The sequence below is a fragment of the Hemiscyllium ocellatum genome, chromosome 4 (genome assembly GCF_020745735.1).
Source record: "Hemiscyllium ocellatum isolate sHemOce1 chromosome 4, sHemOce1.pat.X.cur, whole genome shotgun sequence".
Lineage (NCBI taxonomy): Eukaryota > Metazoa > Chordata > Chondrichthyes > Orectolobiformes > Hemiscylliidae > Hemiscyllium > Hemiscyllium ocellatum.
This window is the reverse complement of record NC_083404.1, coordinates 20231553-20251260: the sequence shown is the minus strand read 5'-3', so window position 1 is coordinate 20251260 and position 19708 is coordinate 20231553. Positions and strand designations below refer to the sequence as shown.

At 40.6% G+C, this 19708-nt stretch overlaps 1 protein-coding gene across 1 annotated transcript in view; it reads left to right on the top strand.

Moving 5' to 3' along the window:
- The window catches only part of sybu (syntabulin (syntaxin-interacting)), a 66724-nt gene that overhangs the window by 23555 nt on the left and 23461 nt on the right, over positions 1–19708 (top strand). Inside the window, exons 4-5 of the mRNA XM_060824173.1 lie at positions 5897–5999; positions 8852–9049. Of these exons, the coding sequence (XP_060680156.1) occupies positions 5897–5999; positions 8852–9049 (301 nt within the window). The remainder of the gene's footprint in view (positions 1–5896; positions 6000–8851; positions 9050–19708) is intronic.

Sequence of the window (19708 nt, the reverse complement as noted above, 5' to 3'; positions counted from 1 at the left end):
ATTTAACTGTGTTGGTCTGCCATGCATTCCCCCCACCTCTAAATTGCTTTGAAAGCTTTTGACATCCTCCTCACTGTCTCAATCTCACAGCTTTTTGTCATCAAAACTAAAGCTCACAGGATTGACACTCCTTGTTATGCAGAGGACATTCATCAACACCAACATTCACCTGCTGTGAGGTAATTCTGCTACAGTCAAAGTCTAAGCAGACTCGATGGACCAAGTAGCCTTATTCTGCGTCTATAACTTGTGATCTTATTATCTATGTGGGTTAGATTTATATTGCTCAAATGCCTACGGAGCTATTCTGAGAGTTTAGGTGACTAATGCTTACATCAGAACTCCCTAAGTCTCAACAGCATCAGTACTTCGCCTGTGGAATTCTCAAAAGGTTGTGTTGCCACACAGAATTCAACTCAATAAATGCAAGAATTTACATGCTAAATTGGATTGATTTTTGGTGATCAGCAATTACTGAATTTGCTTACACCTCTATCTTATTGTGATGCCATCTAATCTCCTGTTCATTAACATATCCAACAATATATTCTGCTTTTGAATTCTCCTTTCATGTTTGTTTTTGCATTATCGTTTCATTTTATTTAAAAGAAAAAAAAACACCTCCAGGTGCTGTCTGTTACCAACTCCTGCAGTCGGAGAAGGTAAGACATTATGGCTGAGTAGCTTCTGCCTCATCATTTTCTGGATTAGTGGTGTTGGAAGAGCACAGCAGTTCAGGCAGTATCCAAGGAGCAGTGAAATCGATGTTTCGGGCAAAAGCCTTTCATCAGGGATGCTCTGCTTAGTCATTGTTAAAACCATTGTATAATCTTCAGATATGAATCATAATTCAGACAAAGAATATTGGTTGACTCTTGCTTTCAAATCTCGGCCACTAAATTTTCCTTGAATGTATTTTGGCAACCTGATACATTAAGGAAAGCAAATCTTAGCAGGACTTATACACTTAATTGTGAGGTCCCAGGGAGTTTTGCTGAACAAGTAGACCTTGGAGTGCAGGTTCATAGCTCCTTGAAAGTGGAGTCGTAGGTAGATAGGATAGTGAGGAAGGCGTTTGGTGTGCTTTCTTTTATTACTCAGAGTATTGCATACAGGAGTTGGGAGGTCATGTTGCGGCTGTACAGGACATTGGTTCGGCCACTGCTGGAATACCGCGTGCAGTTCTGGTCTCCTTCCTATTGGAAAGATTAGATTAGATTACTTAGTGTGGAAACAGTGCCTTCGGCCCAACAAGCCCACACCAACCCTCTGAAGAGCAGCCCACCCAGACCCATTCCCCTACATTTACCCCTTCACCTAACACTACGGGCAATTTAGCATGGCCAATTCACCTAACCTGCACATTTTTGGACTGTGGGAGGAAACCCACGCAGACACAGGGAGAATGCAAACTCCACACAGACAGTTGCCTGAGGTGGAAATTGAACCTGGGTTTCTGGCGCTGTAGGGCAGCAGTGCTAACAGCTGTGCTACCATGCTGTGAAACTTGAAAAGGTTCAGAAAAGATTTACAAGGATGTTGCCAGGGTTGGAGGATTTGAGCTACAGGGAGAGGCTGAATAGGCTGGGGCTGTTTTCTCTGGAGCATTGAATCTATTTGCCGTGCATAGAGTAGAATGATCCTAATAAAACAAAACTAAAGGTACACATTGTAGCATCTACTCTGTGATGTACTAACAAGGGGAATCATTATCATTGGTGCTGTTAGTACCAGGATGTAATGTTCAACCCAAACTGGGCTCATTGAAGTAATTTAGAATGTAGATTAATTTTATTCTGTTTTAGCAGGTTGTGGGTTTCACTGGAAAAAGCCAGTCCTTACAATTCATCGGATAAGAAACTGAATGACAGCTGAGTACTAAGCTGAGGCTAAGTCAGGTTTTCACTAATTGCTGTCTTTGGATTTCAATGTTCTTACTCACTGTCTAGAAGTTTTGCTAGTTTCAGATTCTTTATTCCATATTTTGCAAAAGATTTCACACCACAGTTATGTCTTCTTTAGTTGTTGCGGTGGGATTGGAAAATAAACTGCCTTTAGTTTGGACATGTGCAATAACTTTTCATTTGTAAAATTTGTTCTGGCATTGACAGTAGTAGGAGCCAGTGTTGTTTTGGTGACATGTGCTCTGCTTTTTATATTAGTGCTTTCTTCGTTCACATTCAGAAGTAAAATACAGTAGAATGAAAATCCAAAAATCTAAAAGAACAAAGCAGTTCTCAAAATGTGCAGAAGATCTGGCAGCACCTATAAAGAGAGGTTATAGATTACATTTCAGAACTGTAACCCCAAACGTCTTGTACTAGGAAACCTGGTGAAGGAGGGAGCCGGCACAGGATTGGAACAAGCAAATTTTCACGTATCTCACAAAAATAGAGACATTGATAGGACACATGCATTTCAGATGAAAGATCGCACTATTTAAGTACTCCATTTATCTCTATAGTATATAGTAACTCTATTAGTAACTATAGTAACCCTATTTACCAATAAGTACTTTCTTTTTATTGTCTTGTATCTCAAAATGGCATCGGATTGTGGTGACAGAATACTGTTCATTGTATCTCCCTGAATATATGTGACAATAAATCATTCATTCATTGAAATCTGAGATTGCCTGACTCCATCAATCCAGTTTGGGAGAATCAGCTCTGAGCCAGTGGATTTTTATTCCGGGGGTTAGGGGTCTCCGTTCCAAATGTTTAAGAAGTGCCTAATTAAAAAGCCTGCCTTAAAACTGTGGGACTGTGGTTCGCTTATGCTGTCAGTAAAACAAAAGGTAACCTTTAGTGCTTAATCCCTTCTCATTCCCCATGCCTCCTAGACACCCTCATGGCTCACTTAAAACTCATTGACAATCTGGGCCCCTTCAACTATCCTGTAGCCCCAATGCCACTCATCCCAGGACCCTCCCTAAACCCTGTGATAACCTATACCTTTCACTTTATATCCCCATATCCACCATGGGCAGACTTCAGGAGCCATGTTGAGCTGAAATAAAATAAAGTTCTAACTACTTATCAGTTATTTCACTCTGATGTTTACTAAAATACCCACATCAAGAAAAGCTTGTTTAAAGCATTTAAATCCATTCAAGTACTTAATTTCATACAAGAACTGTCATTTGTATGCAGAGCCTCACATTAAGGAAATGGGGAAATCCCCAGCAATTACAGACCAGTCAGTCTCACGTCTGTTGTCTACAGGGTGTTAGAAAGGATTCTGAGGAATAGGATTTATGACTGTCTGGAAGAGCATGGCTTGATTAAATACAGTCAACACGGCTTTGTGAGGGGCAGGTCATGCCTCACAAACCTTATCTCGTTCTTTGAGGATGTGACTAGAAAAGTTGATGAGGGTCGAGCTGTGGATGTGGTGTATATGGACTTCAGCAAGGCATTTGATAAGGTTCGGAGCTGAAAATGTGTTGCTGGAATAAGCCCTTCATGGTAGGCTCATTCAGAAGGTCAGGAGGAATGGGAAACAGGGAAACTTAGCTGTCTGGATACAGAATTGACTGGCCAACAGAAGACAGCGAGTGGTAGTAGAAGGAAAATATTCTGCCTGGAAGTCAGTGGTGAGTGGTGTTCCACAGGCATCTGTCCGTAGGCCTCTACTCTTTGTAGTTTTTAATTAATGATTTTAATGAGGGGATTGAAGGATGGGTTGGCCAGTTTGCAGACGACACAAAGGTTGGAGGTGTCGTTGACAGTATAGAGGGCTATTGTAGGGTGCAGCGGGACATTGACAGGATGCAGAGATGGACTGAGAGGTGGCAAATGGAGTTTAACCTGGATAAATGCGAGGTGATGCATTTTGGAAGGTCGAATTTGAAAGTTGAGTACAGGATTAAGGATAGGATTCTTGGCAGTGTGGAGGAACAGAGGGATCTTGGTGTGCAGGTACATAGATCCCTTAAAATGGCCACCCAAGTGGACAGGGTTGTTAAGAAAGCATACGGTGTTTTGGCTTTCATTAACAGGGGGATTGAGTTTAAGAGTCATGAGATCTTGTTGCAGCTCTGTAAAACTTTGGTTAGACCGCACTTGGAATACTGTGTCCAGTTCTGGTCGCCCTATTAAACGAAAGATGTGGATGCTATGGAGAGGGTTCAGAGGAGGTTTACCAGGATGCTGCCTGGACTGAAAGGCTTATCTTATGAAGAGAGGTTGACGCAGCTCGGACTTTTTTCATTGGAGAACAGGAGGAGGAGAGGGGAACTTATTGAGATATACAAGATAATGAGAGGCATAGATAGAGTCGATAGCCAGAGACTATTTCCCAGGGCAGAAATGACTAACACGAGGGGTCATAGTTTAAGATGGTTGGAGGAAAGTATAGAGGGGATGTCGGAGGTGGGTTCTTTACACAGAGAGCTGTGAGAGAATGGAATGCATGCCAGCAGCAGTTGTGGAAGCAAGGTCATTGGGGACATTTAAGAGACTACTGGACATGCATATGGTCACAGACATTTGAGGGTGCATACATAAGGATCAATCGTCGGCACAACATCGTGGGCTGTAGGGCCTGTTCTGTGCTGTTCTGTTCTATGTTCTATTAAAGACGACTAACTTGCGGCAGCTCATCACAGTGTGAGCTTACAACCCTCCGTCTGTCACCGTGTTGGATTATGGAGCAGTAATGCAGAAGTCGTGCTATAATGATGGCCCTCAACAAACAGCTGTCAAAATTAGAAGCCTTTTTTCGTCTGTAGGTTATTTCATTTTCCAAAATGTAATGATAAAGGGATTCAAATTACTTGACAGTTCCGTAGAACCCATACGCTTTCTCCATGCAGTCTATTCTTAATAATCCCAAAAGGATGCCTTACTTTTCCAAATGCCTACAACGCACACCCTTCATCCCATAAAACCGGTGTGCGTGGGATACAGGTACAGGCCTTCCACATAAAGGCCTTCTACATTCAGGCCTCCAGAGCCATTTCTTCCCTTCCAATCCATCTCCATTTGCAACATCCCCACCTTCTGGAAATGTGTAGCCTGGCATATCATCATTAATTCCTCAAAGCATAAACCCTAGGTGCTGCTTTTCATGTCTGGACATGTTCTGGTAAGAGTTCAGGTGGTTGATTCTCAAAGATGTGGGCTTGCTGTACCATACACTTAGTTTTTCTTCTAAAAGGAGCAGCTTTCTGTTTGGCTTGGACCAAACTAAATCTATAACTTAAGTAGAAGAAAACTTTGCTGTGATGGATTTGAGGTAATATGTTTAGTCCCTGTTGCAGGAGACAATAAGAAGGTGGGTACTGTTATTGGAGATTAACATCATTAAATCTGATATTCAGCAAATAGAATGGCCGACAGCAATGATCACGTGGAAACAGAGGAGGCACTGCACCAGTGTATGCAAATACACACTGTAGAGGGTATACTTGAGCATGATCCATTTATGTAATTAGAGCTGATCTCCACTAAACAGGATTGATTGTGTCTCACTGCTGACAGTTCATTGTTGGCAGCTTAAGCCAAAGCAGCTTTTGCTGAGTGATTTTGAAAAGGTGTAGCCAGTTTTGTTCAGCCACAGAGAATGTCTATAACCGGAAGGTATAGCAGTGTGTAGTATTCAATTAACCTTAGGTTGATGTCTAAAAATTTGTTTTCATTTCTGAATTATTTAACAATTGTCAATTTAATTTTGATTTAGTATAGAGTGCAATGGGAACAGTGTGGACCCACCATGCCTACATGTGTACATGTAAGTTCTCCCAGTTATGGCTAATGTATTGCATACAGCTGTGCTGGCTCCTGAGATGTCCCCTGATCCAGGGAAACCAGCTGCATAACATGTGATAATAGAAAACAGTGCACATTTGGTTAACCTGTGATTCTTTTTAATACAATTTTGTTCTTGTGTGCAGGCAGTGAAGCTGACTTTAGTTCCTCCAGCAGCACAGGCAGCATCTCAGCACCTGAAGGTCTTATGTCCAGTACAGGTGGTAAGCGGAGCTCGGCTTCCCGCAGGTAAGCCTTGTTAACTTTGTAAAAATTACTGAGGTGTTGTCTGGTTAATGCAACACAAGCCTATTGAGGTAAAACAAGAAAATTGAGATCTGTAGCAATCAGAAATATCAAATATCCGTTTTCTCAAGGACCTTTATTACAATGTCAATTTGACCACTGACTGAACGGATAATTTATTTGGAATTTTACGGAGATGATTGCCTGCAACTTGGTGAAAAATGAAGTTGATGTAGAAGGTGGGGTGACTTGTAATATACCCTCCCTCCCCCCAAAACCCCCATCCTTTTCCCTCACACACATACACAATGTGAACTTTGACTTTGAGAGAATCGAAGGGAGCATTCTCTAAATCTAGCTGTTTGGAGTTGTACCAGAGTTTTGCTTCATCGTTGTGTGGAGCAGTGCCCAGCTTCTGCTGTTTTCAAATATTATCAGAGCATTCAGGATGCTTAGTATCCAGGGGGTTACAGGTCAAACCTTCCGCCAAATGAAAAACTAGCTTAATGCAATTGTGTTCATTAAGTAAGTAACTTATAAAACTTTTAAAGTTTCAACAATGAACCAGTCCCCGGTTGGTTTTATCAAAATTTGTCTGTGTTGTCATAATTTTAAATTTTCAGACTATTTCCTCCATGTAAGGTGAAATCAGGGTTGTGATTCCAGGGACAGAAATTTCAGGTGAGAGGCTGGAGCTTGGCAGTTCCCCATGGTAAACCAACAACAGAGAGCAAGCCTACCTTGGAGCCATAAAGTGAATGGTATTTCTGCCCCTCGTTGGCATGATGCCCATCCTGTGGAACTGCTGGAGCTCCTACTGACCCGATGGACACGCAACTCCATACGGGGACTGCAGGCAGGCTCACAGAAGAGTTCCACGGGAACCCTGGGCCAAACTAAGCTTGGGGGCTTTGATTGTGGAGGGTTTGCAATTTTTGGTGTGGTTTGGGGGTTTGATATGAGGGAGTTGGAGGTGGGTTTTGAAGTATGTGTGGATCGGTGTATTGTCATGTCAAGGCTGCCCCCAACAAAGGGCACCTTCCAAAATGAGTATGTGCATCTCTTACCCACACACTGTTTCAGAAGCTTTAAACCAACTGCTCAGGGAATTGACATTATACTGTGGGCTGGGTATTGTTGGACTCAACCATTTATTTATATATAGTGGGTGGGTGTCACCGGCCTCCCCTCCATACTGTGCAACGTGGGTAGGCTAGCCAACTGACCTTAGTTTGGTTCTGTCTTTAGAATGAGATGACTGTTGGTGGTTTGACCTAAGGGTCACCACACCTCAGGTGATGGATGAAGAGGGCAAGTCCTTTTATGGTCATCTCGGCTGGTGCGGGAATTGAAGCCACACTCTTGGTATCACTGTGTATCACAAAACAGCTGTACAACCAGCTGAGCTAACCAACCTTTTTTTTAACCAGCCACAGTTTCTTACATACTGTACCTTTTTTCAGTCCTATATAGCTGCGAGACAGGCCTGTTCTGTCTCCAGTAACTACTGCTCCACACAGATGCACCATCCTTCCATTCCAAAGCCAAAACACATCCGTGGGAGCGGGAGCATGTAATATCCAGGCTAAGAATCAAAGAAAATTTATTTTCAAAGTTTTTATCATGAGTGACTCATCCATAATGCTGATTTAACACCTGGGTGACAAATTGAAAAAGTTCCTCTCTTTTTTAGAAAAAATTTACTAAATTCACAAACTTACCAAACATGTTAAGATGTTCACAAAAATCTCTGACAGTTTTTGTTAATTTTGTAGTTTTCTTTGCCAGTTTGAAAGAAAAACAGTGCACTGATGTATTTTACTGTGTGAAATTTCAGCAGAACCAAAATTGTATACATACATAACTGACATTCTAAATTTTATATATAAAATAATTAATCCACTAATTATAAAAGACTAAGAATTTTGTATTGAAGTTGCCAGTGTATCCTCACTAACTTAAGAAAGGAATAATCTAATGGCTGAAATTAAAATGTTTGGACGAGGCAACATAATAGAATAATATATGGTCATGCCATGGATTGACTATTGTAAACATTAAAAAGCAAGCACCTACTTTTCAAATACCCTTTAATTCCTCCACATTCCATGGACGACTAATCAGAGATACAAGTGTGCATTGGTCATCAATTGTTACATTGTCTTATGCATTTTAGGACACTCATCATAAGTTGCCTGGAAGTAGATGATATACTGAATATTTACTCAATGACATTATGAATGTGTATTCCAGTGACAATGTAAATGTAGGCAATGGGCAACATTTCCCAATCAGTCACTGAAACATTGCTGTCAGGAATGCCTATCATTCGTTAAATTGCAAATGTTAGAAAATACAACCGATCTCTCAGTGCCTGTACAGAAAAAAGATTAATGATTTGGATGTTATCCTTGACCAGAATACTACAAAGGGCTGGATTTTAATCAACTCAGTAGTCCAATAATAGAATGGAGGCATATTGTATAATCATCTCCTTAACTTTTGTCAACAGAATACGGTTACCTGATTTTAACCTTCATTAAATAATTGCTCTCTGAGCTACACAAAGGTGTTATTGAACTAACTATGACGCTTAATGAAAGAGTATTATATGGCATTGTATTGTATTCTGCTGTTCGTTTTGTTGTAAAACTTGCCCTTAATAGCTCTTGTCACTTTTCCTTTAATTGTTCTGTGTGTATTGATTATAAAGCAATATCAATTTTCTCTTCAGGTCATAGATTTATTTCCAGTGTTGGAAAAGTTGCTGATTGAGATTGCATACTTTGTGTTATGTAGTATGAATTTAATCTATACTTTATTGATGTAAGAATAACTTGTTTTCAAATTGTCAGCCGTGGTGTTCATGGGAGAGGTAATGCATCGAGTAGCCTCAAGCAGTCGGGGAGCCCCACTGTAGCACGTGAGAAAGATCCAGTCTCAGCAGTGTATAGAAATACAGCAAACATTCGCGATACCTATGGAGCTTCATCTCGCAGCAGTAGCAGTAACTCTGGTTCATATAAAGGCAGTGACAGCAGTCCAACTATCAGGTATACCAACGAAAGCTGGTAGGAGTTACTTATTATTTTGCTGATCAGAAGTACTTGGCATCTGTATATCTTATGCACAAATTCTGATTAAGTGTTCAAGTTAGAATATTTGGCTTAGACAAAAGTCTTGACTAATCAATTTACAATTTTAATGCACATAATACTTCAGTAGTGTACAGTCAATGTTCTAAAGTGTGATTCTATTAAGCGTTTTGATTACTTCATTGCTTATTATGACAAAGAAACTGTGTAAGGAGATATTCCTTTTGTTTGCTGAACGTGGAAATCAAAGTAAAACCGTTTTCAGTGGATTGTTTAACAGAGACCTGGAAGTGTAATTACATCTCTAAAGATGGTAAGATACATTTGAGAAGACTAGTTGATAAAAAAGCATGTAGAATTCTCTGGAAAATGGGCTCATTTGGATTTGATAGATATTAAAATGTTAAAAATCTGAATCTTGAACCCAAAAGCCTTCTTCCGGTGTTAAGAGTTGGAATAAAGACTGAGTTCCCACAAGATGTTATAATAATTGAAATATTATGGTCAAACTGCATTCCTTTATGTTTAAGAATCATTTTAAATTTAACCCTGGCTGGTCTCTGAAAGTCCAACGACTGAAGGAAGGCAAAGATGGCTTTATCCAGTTGGTAATTCTCTATTCTCTTACCTGCTGGATTCAGTTTACCTCTTCACCTACTGCTTGTGATTGGAGACCCTACCCTCCAAACAATTCCAATCATTTCTGGTTTCTCATCTCTCTCTGATGCTTTTAATCTCTGTTTAACATATCCAAACCATCGCTTAACTTTTTTGATAAACCTTCCCCCAAGCGATTCCCTGAAGCTTAAGTGATGATGATGTAATTGGCAAAAGTAACAGAAGCATGATGAGGACTGAGTTACTATGATCTGGCACTTATTGATTGAAAAGATTCAATCTTTCAGGTTCAGTCATCAGCTTTGAAGAGAATTGGTTTCTGTGAGTAGGATGTTAGGGACTAATTGGGTAACTCTTCTAAAGAGTTGGCACTGGATAGGCTAACTGGCCAATGTTGGAGCTAATTTGTTCAATGATTCTGTGTGACACATATAGCTAACCAACAACAACTGCAAATACCCAGGCACAAAACATTTGAGAGGAACATTCTCTTAGCTAATTGTGTAAATATTAAGTAATTTGCAATGAGTTTGTCTGTAAATGGCAAAATTAATACTTAAGCAATGGAATGATAAAATTCTTGAAAATCATGTTTTTCCCTTCGCTTTATATAGTCTAAAATACAGTGGAAGTCTGACTTGATTGCTGAGCATGTAGTTTTCCTAAGCAACTACATTGAAGCTGTGTGCTATTGAAAAATGATGACATTGCATATTTTCTCTTATTTCTGTGTTGTACAATTGTTTTCTCTTCTCTTAGCTAGGGATTTCTCATAGAGGTTCACAGCTAAAAACGGGCTGTTCGGCCCAATTTGTCCATGCCGCCCGGTTTTCACAGTTAACCTCGTCCCATTGCCTGTGTTTGGCCCATACCTCTCCATACCTATTCCATCCATGTACCAGTCCAAATGTTTCTTAAATGGCAAAATTGTACTCTCCTCCACCACTATCTACAGCCCATTCCTTTCATCTTGTTGCAGCTGTATAAGATGCTGGCAAGGTCACATTGAGTGCTGTGAGCACTTCTGGTCGTCCAACAACAGAAAGGTGTCCTGCCTTGGTTTAACCTGCCAAAATGCAACACCTTGTATTTATCTAAATTAAATTCCAACTGCCATTCCTCAGCCCACTGGTCCAGTCAATCAAGATCTCCCTGTATTTCCAGATAACCTTCTTCACTATCCACCATACTACCTTCCTGGTGTCACCTGCAAGCTTATAAATCAACTAGAGTTCTTCTATTTGCAAGAGTGGAATTTCTATTACTTCACATGTTTTACTGGGAGTTCTAGTCTGAGACCAGCCATGAATACGACAAATACCCGTCTCTTCCTATTGGTCCACAAATCTGAATAAAGTCACAAAATAAATGTGGGGCGCACGGTGGCTCAGTTGTTAGCACTGCTGCCTCACAGCGCCAGGGCCCTGGGTTCAATTCCCGCCTTGGGCAACTGTCTGTGTGGAGTTTGCACATTCTCCCCATGTCTGCGTGGGTTTCCTCCGGGTGCTCCAGTTTCCTCCCACAGTCCAAAGATGTGCAGGTCAGGTGATTGGCCATGCTATATGGCCCATAGTGTTAGGTGCATTAGTCAGAGGGAAATGGGTCTGAGTGGGTTACTCTTCGGAGGGTCGGTGTGGACTTATTGGGCCGAAGGGCCTGTTTCCATACTGTCGGGGAATCTCATCTAAACTACGTGTTGCTGAGTTAATGAGCCGAAATATAAACCCAAAAGTGTCATTGGAAATTTCTGAGCTACAGCTTGTACAGTCAAAACTATCAGAATGAGATACTACCCTTTTGACCTTTGCATATTGCTTAGGAGTTTTATCATGTGAGTTTCCCATAGTTCCAAATCATTTTATAACAGAACTATGTCTTTACCTGGATCAAACCAATTAGCATGCTCATTTTCTGAAATAGTCACTGTTTAGATTAGATTACTTACAGTGTGGAAACAGGCCCTTCGGGCCAACAAGTCCACACCGACCCACCGAAGCGCAACCCACCCATTCCCCTACATCTACACATTTACCTAACACTACGGGCAATTTAGCATGGCCAATTCACCTAACCTGCACATCTTTGGACTGTGGGAGGAAACCGGAGCACCCGGAGGAAACCCACGCAGACACGGGGAGAATGTGCAAACTCCACACAGTCAGTCGCCTGAGTCGGGAATTGAACCTGCGTCTCTAGCGCTGTGAGGCAGCAGTACTAACCACTGTGCACCGTGCCGCCCACAAACACTCCTTTCTGCAAACACTTCTTTGAGTACACAAGCTGAGAATCATTAGCAATCCGAGAAATGCTGATTGGAAACCACACCAAAACCAGGGGGTGAATTTCCAGCTGCATTCTTCCCATTTTCCACTACAACGTTGGCAGACGAGCAAAAGAGTTCTCAGAAATGTAAAAACTGTTCGTGCCAAGAAAGTAATTTTCCGTGGCACTTGCACTGCAGTCACGATGTATGAGCAGGGAAATTCCCTTACAAAATGATGCCCTACTATTTCTACAAGTGTCATTCTGAGCTAAACCCGATCACAGGCAGGCAGATGAATCAAGGAGAGGACCAATCACAGAAGGACTGGCGATAGTGGCCTAGTATTTTGTTTTGGAACCTTGAGAAGCATTCCTTTTGCATGCATCTATAAGACAAAAATGAATTGGCTTAATGGTGTAGGCTCTCAGGTTAGAAGGTGAAGATGGAAAAAATCATCTATTGAAGTACTTAACTGCAGTGTCATGATAATATTTTATGTGTGCATATAATTTACCCAAAGGCAATCAAATTCACTTGACTGTATTGTTTGTGCAGCATAGAGTTTATCCTTGTCATCAGAAAATTTAGTTGTTATTCCTTCGATCCCTTCATCAAAATCATTTATATAAATTGTAAAGAGTTGAGGCTCCAACACTGACCCCTGTGATGTCCTGCCAGTCTGAAAAAGATCTGCCTGTTCTTACACTCTGTTTCCTATTAGCAAGCCAATCTTGTATCCATGCCAATACACCATGAGCTTTTATTTTCCACAATGTTTTTTGATTGGCATACTATCAAATGTCTTGTCAAAACCTAGAGCCTCAAAGGTTTAGTGCAGACCATTCCCCACTTTTGCCAGTTTTGAGACAAGTGCCCTGTGAACCAGAACCCACTTCTCCTACACCAGCCTTTGAGCCACATATTCATTTCATGAACCGAACATGCCCTCTGCCATTTAATAATCCAGAGATTATTCCTTTTGAGATTCTGCTGTTCAGTTTGATGCAGAGTTTCTCTTATTGTCTAAGCGCATCTTCTGCCTAAGTCATTTGGAAGATGTGGAAGTGCCGGTGTTGGACTGGAGTGGACAGTGTTTAAAAATCACACAACACCAGGTTATAGTCCAACAGGTTTATTTGGAAGCACTAGCTTTCAGAGCAACGCTCCTTCATCAGGTGATTGTGGATTGTGGATGCACACCAATCAACAGCCAGGAGGGTTCCCTCCCAGTTGGGGAACACTTCAGTGGTCCAGGACATTCAGCCTCGGACCTTCGGGTGACCATCCTCCAAGGTGGACTTCAGGACAGGTAACAGAGGAAAGCGGCCGAGCAGAGGCTGATAGCTAAGTTCGGTACCCATAGGGAGGGCCTCAACCGGGACCTTGGGTTCATGTCACATTACAGGTGATCACCACTGCACTACACACACCCACAGATATTCCTGCACACACACCCACACTCTCTATGCACCCCCTCACAGACTTAAGACACTCTGCACCCACTACACACACACTCTCTTTCTCACACTCACAACCCCCACCCCAGACAAAGACCCACATGCGCACGCACATTTTGTGGGGTGAATTTGTACTTGCAGAGTTACATTGCACTTTGCTCAAAAACTGTATACATTCATGTAGAATTCTGAGCTCAAAAACTGCATGAATTTATGTAAAACTCTGTCTCACTTTTTCGATTAGAATCAATCTAAACATCAGGTCATAGACAGAGAACACGGGGCTAACACCTTCAACATATTATCCAGCTATCACCAATTTTAACATCTAACCCGAGAATGCAACTTTTTTAAAAAAAAAGGGTTTTGTGATTTACATATGAAAGAAGTGAAACTGTCACTGTATTCTAACAGATGAAAGGCTTAACAGACAATCAATTTTTCAATGTATAATTTCAGTTACATCACGCTGCAAATTTTTGCTATAAATTCTGTGTTACGATCGAGCCCTCCACTATCACCTGATGAAGGAGCGTCGCTCTGAAAGCTAGTGTGCTTCCAATTAAGCCTGTTGGACTATAATCTGGTGTTGTGTGATTTTTAAATTAGGAAGATGGATCATGACAATTGAATGCTTTCCTTTCCATTCCAAGTTCCTGTCCAGAAATGAGCAGATGGCCCTAAGCTTGACACTGGGCAAGCAACAGTGCCATCTGAACTCCCTCTCTTGCTGCAGAGAACCGTGTCCCCTATAACTACTAATCCCTTTTTGTTTTGTTGGCTCCCCCTATACCGCTGTGTCCTCATATATGACTGTGCCATGGTCAGATATCTCATTGCAGCGCACCCTCAACCGAACCAGAGAGCTTGAAACGTGTTGGACTGTTGCAAAGGCCGAGGGTCCTGAATTTATTTTTCTCTGGATCCCATTCCCTGCCTCACTCACAGTCACAGCCTCCTTTTCCTGACCAGTGTGGTTTAATATTAAAGTATAGTTACAGCAGCACAGTGAATAAGAGCTGTATTTAGAGAAAAGTAGAAATAGCAAGGAAAGGTCTAAATTAGAATGGTAGTGCTATGCAAGCCTGCATTTTGCAATAAGTCCACTTCTTAAACTGTGGTTATCATCAAAATTAATAGGAAAGTATTGAGGCCATTTTTCTATGGTCCCTGTGCCAGCTCTTTGGGAAAAATCTCCAGTTAGCCCCACCTCCTCCTCTTTCCAAGTAGCCTTGAACTGGGCTTAAATGTCAAAATTATTACAATTTAAAAATATGTACTAAAAAATTCAGTGTCAATGTGTTTTTTCATTACGTAGTCAAATCAGTTATTGGTTAGACACCAAAAGTGCACCAGTAAAATTGAATAAATAATTTTACCTAAGACTTTCAATGGATTGCAGTTTAACTTTACATCATATCTCGAGGAAAAAAATGTAAAACAATATGAATAATGTGTGTAAGGAAAGAATGTGTTCTATTGTAGATGAGACGCTGATCCTCACCTCCTGAAATTAGTGTTCGAATCTATCCTAAACTAAGAAGACAGTATTTAATTTGTTTGCTAAGAGAGGCTGTGAACTGAGATTACAAATTTTCAATACAGTTTTCGGTTGGTAAAGGACTAGAACACAAACCTGCCCTTAATTGACATTATTTGATCATCTCAATTATAAATAGAGTGGGGAGTTAAAAAAAAAACATAATTGTGGAAATGATTTTCTCAAGATGATACAGTATATTATTAATTGTGCAACTATGCCATTGGACATAGTGGTGCTGCGGTAGTGTACCTACCTCTGGGCCAGAAGACCCGTGTTTAACTCCAAGCTGCTGGAGATGTGTACTGATGTCTGATTGAGGTTCATAAACAATATCTATAACTGTGTTGTGCCATGGATAACTTGGTAAACCTGACTAGATATCCCGTTTATTCATTGTTCTGGTCCCAGTGCTAATATTTGTCACATGTACACCCAGAAAGTAGGTTATGCATTTTCAAGCATGTGTGAACTCTTAGCTCTGATAAAATATATATATATAATATATATATTTTATTAATGAATTCCAAGAATCAGGTAATGGTGTTTGATTGAAGGTTTAAAGGAGCAAGGATATTTAATGAACTGAAACAAGTAAAAATTATGAACACATTTACAGTTATGGGGAAAAAATAAAAATTAGAACTGTTGCATTAAAAACGAAACACTAAAAAATTTATGAATTATTATTGTAGGTTGTGGTGTAGAATTTTGCTGATGTGTAAGTCTGATTTGACACTCTGGATTCAAAATTGTATTACAAGCTACAAATTATTCATAACTAATGGCTTCAGGCATATTTTTGTCGGTGAGCAAATTATGGACCATGCTATGAAAACAGCCGAATTCATGTGTGGAAGGAGTAGTTTAATTGATTTATTATGAATCTTTCTGGGCAAACCTTGGTGTTTGTTACCAATTACTGCTTTCACTACAGCTGACTTTAATTACTTCAATAAACAAAAGGAACCATGTTCCCTTCCCTACACACTTGACAAAATGTCAGCCAAATCCTGACTCCATTCAGTTGAACTGGCAATGGCTCAGCTTTCCTCTCATGTCTGTTTTCAATCCTGTTCTTGCTCCACAGTGTTATATATGTAGAACAAAGTGCTGAAATCACATGGTTTACTGTGAACAATTCCATGGCAACTACCTGTTGATTTTTGTTTTTAGGATTGTCCTAGATTTAATTTTTATTGCAGCAGCTGCATAACAGATGTCTGTGCTTTACTTCTAATTTATTCTGGGTCTATTTTCTCTCCATTACTGTTATTGATCTTTTCTTTCAGCTGAGAAGGCAGAAAACATTATACTATGACAAGAAAGCAATAATACCAATAATTTTAACATTTCTTATGCTTCTGAAGGACTTGTGTGGATTTGTACCAAAAAATGGATTGTGCTAAATTGCTGACACCAGAAGAGAGTCTTATTTTGTCACTCGTTTTGTGCTGCACAATTCTTATAAGTACATATTTGCAATTCAGTCGTATTCAAATATTAAAATGGTTGAAGTATGTGATGCATGCTTGTGTCTAATAATGTACCGTCTCTCATTTTGTGGGGTGATAATTGCAGTATTGAAAGAACACGATGCATCAACAGAATGCCAGGGAGTAGACCCAAGAATGGCTTTATACATGGGCAAGATTTTGATTACTTTACAGTTAGGAAGTTACAGACTTCATTACTTCCCTGTTTATAGTCCAGTAGTTATAATGATGAAGAGATCGAAATTTTGGAGGTCACATAATCACTTTGTTTGGTGTTAACTAAGAGAGAAAACCTCTCCTTATGTTCTGAAGGTTTCTGTTAAAAGATACTGAGAATGTTATTTGTGTAAACTGTACTTGAAGTAGGGTACTATATTGGTGAATAATGGCTCTGTTCCATCTGACTTTCATTTTGAAAAAAAATCCCGAAAAGACTGCTTTTGAAGTAATCACAGTAGCTGTACTCAGACATGCAAATGTCACATTCTGGAGTGCGTCTCTTCCTCTTTCCTATTGTTAAACATTATGTCAAACACAATCGGCTACTCTTAACCCAAAAAACTGAAAACCTCTACATGCTGCAGTAAGGTCAGCAGCAGATATGAAACCATTGGTGCACAGTTATTACTGAATCATGCAATTTGCAACAGTACAGATTGTCATCTGAGGCAAGCAGAGTTGATAAACTGCTGTCTTACAGAACTCCACTGTGTATTCCTTTTGTAGATAAGTTTCCTTATTGTAATTTGGTGTAAATCTGAATTATAATTTCTTTCTATTCCTACTATTAAGAATAAATTGAGTTTTTTCCAATGCAGTTTTAAGAAAAATTGAGCAATGAAAGAATGGTTGCTTATTCCCCAACACTTTATTTTTCATTCTACTATCACCCAGTTGTACTGACCAGCTGTCCACTGTTTACAATTGTTATGAAGAGAGCAAAGAGAGAGTTTAGAATGAATTTCCTTCTGTAGAATATTATGTTATATGGAATGTTTTGCCTTAGGTAGACGTTAAGGCACATTTCAAGGATGGATGGATAATGAATTACTATGAGACTGTTGCTAACTGTTGTTTAAGACACATCTGGTTCACTAGTGTCCTTTAGGGAAGGAAAGATGCCATTCATATGAGGTCTGGACTACATGTGACTCCAGACCCACAGTAATATGGTTCACTCAGTTGCCCTTTGGGTTGGGCAATAAATGCTGAAACTTAATCAGAAATTGCTGGAAAGACTGAGCAGGTCAGGCAGCATCTGTGCAGAGAAAGCAGAGTTAATGTTTCGAGTCCAGTGACCCTTCTTCAGAACTCAGAATAGTAAAGTGGGTGGCATGGTGGCTCAGTGGTTCGCACTGCTGCCTCACAGCACTAGCGTCCCAGGTTTGGTTCCAACCTCGAGCGACTGTCTGTACGGAGTTTGCATTCTCCCCGTGTCTGCGTGGGTTTCCTCCCACAGTCCAAAGATGTGCAGGGCAGGTGAATTGGCCATGCTAAATTGCCCGTAGTGCTGGGTGTATTAGAGGGAAATGGGTCTGGGAGGGTTATTCTTTGGAGGGCCGGTGTGGACTAGTTGGGCTGAAGGGCCTGTTTCACACTGTAGGGAATCTAATCATCTAATCTAAATGCTGACCTAGCCAATAACGTCCATATCCATGAATAAAGAAAGAAAAAGAATCAAAGATAATGTAAAGGCTGCAGCAAAGTGAATTAAATCTTCACTTACGAAGTGTTAGCATTACATGATGGCTGAATAGTCACATCTGGAGCTATAAAATGTTTGCAGACTTGTGACTATTATGGTATTCTTGAAATTTTAAAAAATAGCCCCAATGACATTTTAGTGACTACTAGGAAATTGTGTCCCAGAATTCATTCAATAGAAACAACCTTCCTCCATCAATATATGAATCATTCCCTGTGACAGCACTACTTTATTTTTTAATGGAAGTGAAATCATTTGAGACTTTAAAAACCATTAATGCAGAGATTGAATGTTTGCTGTAAGGGCTTGTGCTCAGCCTTGTGGATGTTTAGGTTGAGATAAGTATTCACAAAGCCTACCTTTTCCTGTCCCATCATTGATAAGTCCATAAGTTCTGCTGGGCCACAATGATGGACTGAGTAAAACTGTATGCATTGCTGAAAAGCAAAAATGGCTCGCATTGATAGAGAGCCTTGAGCGTAGGAAAAGATCGTAAGGTGCTTCACAGGAGCATAAGACAAAAAAATTACACCAAGCTGTAAGAGAAGGTATTCACGCAGTTTCACCAACTATATATAGCTAGTCAAACAGCTATATATTAAAAAGGATCTTGAATGAGTGTGAAAGGTTGCAAGATAGAGAGTTTTTAAGCAGGGAATTTCTAAGCTTGTAACCTGGACAGCTAATGTAATGATTGTCAGTGGTAGGATAGAGAGGGCGTGCTGAAGATCAGAATTGGATGAATGCAAAGTTCTTCAAGAAATGGGCTATCATGAATTTTGAACATGAAAATTTTAAAGTTGAGCCCTTGTACACAGTATTTCAATGTGTATGTAAGAATGAAAAGCAGTTGTTACAGCGAATGTGGCACAGGAGTTCTAGAGTAAATGTTATTGTGCTCATGTGGTAGGAAGTTTACACAAAAGCATGGGGTTTACCTGAAGACAGCCAAGCCCAATGGGCCGCATTTCACCACACCAAAGCATTTGGGTTGGAATCAGGTTGGGTTAAAATTTTTAAAATCTCAAAAGCAATTGTATCATTCCTTCAACCTGCACACTCCCAGGTTTAATTAGACCCTCCATGAGACAGGCTGGTAATTTAAATATGTCAAGAGTGTGGTGCTGGCAGCAACTGAGGAGCAGGAGAATCGACATTTCGGGCAAAAGCTCTTTGTCAGGAATGAGGCTGCGAGCTGAGGAGTGGTGAGGTAAATGAGAGGGGGTTGGGCTTGGAGGGAGGTAACTGAGAGTGCGATAGGTGGCTGGAGGTGGGGATGAAGGTGATAGGTCGGAGAGGAGGGTGGAGCACATAGGTGGGAAGGAAGATGGGCCGGTCATGAGGGCGTGCCAAGTTGGAAGTTGGAATTGTGATAAGGTGGGGTGAGGGGAAATGAGGAAACTGGTAAAATCCACATTGATGTCATGAGGTTGGAGGGTCCCGAGGTGCAAGATAAAGCGCTCTTCCTCCAGTTGTTGGGTGGTTAAGGAGTGGTGATGGAAGAGGTCCAAGGCCTGCGTGTTCTTGGTGGAGTGGGA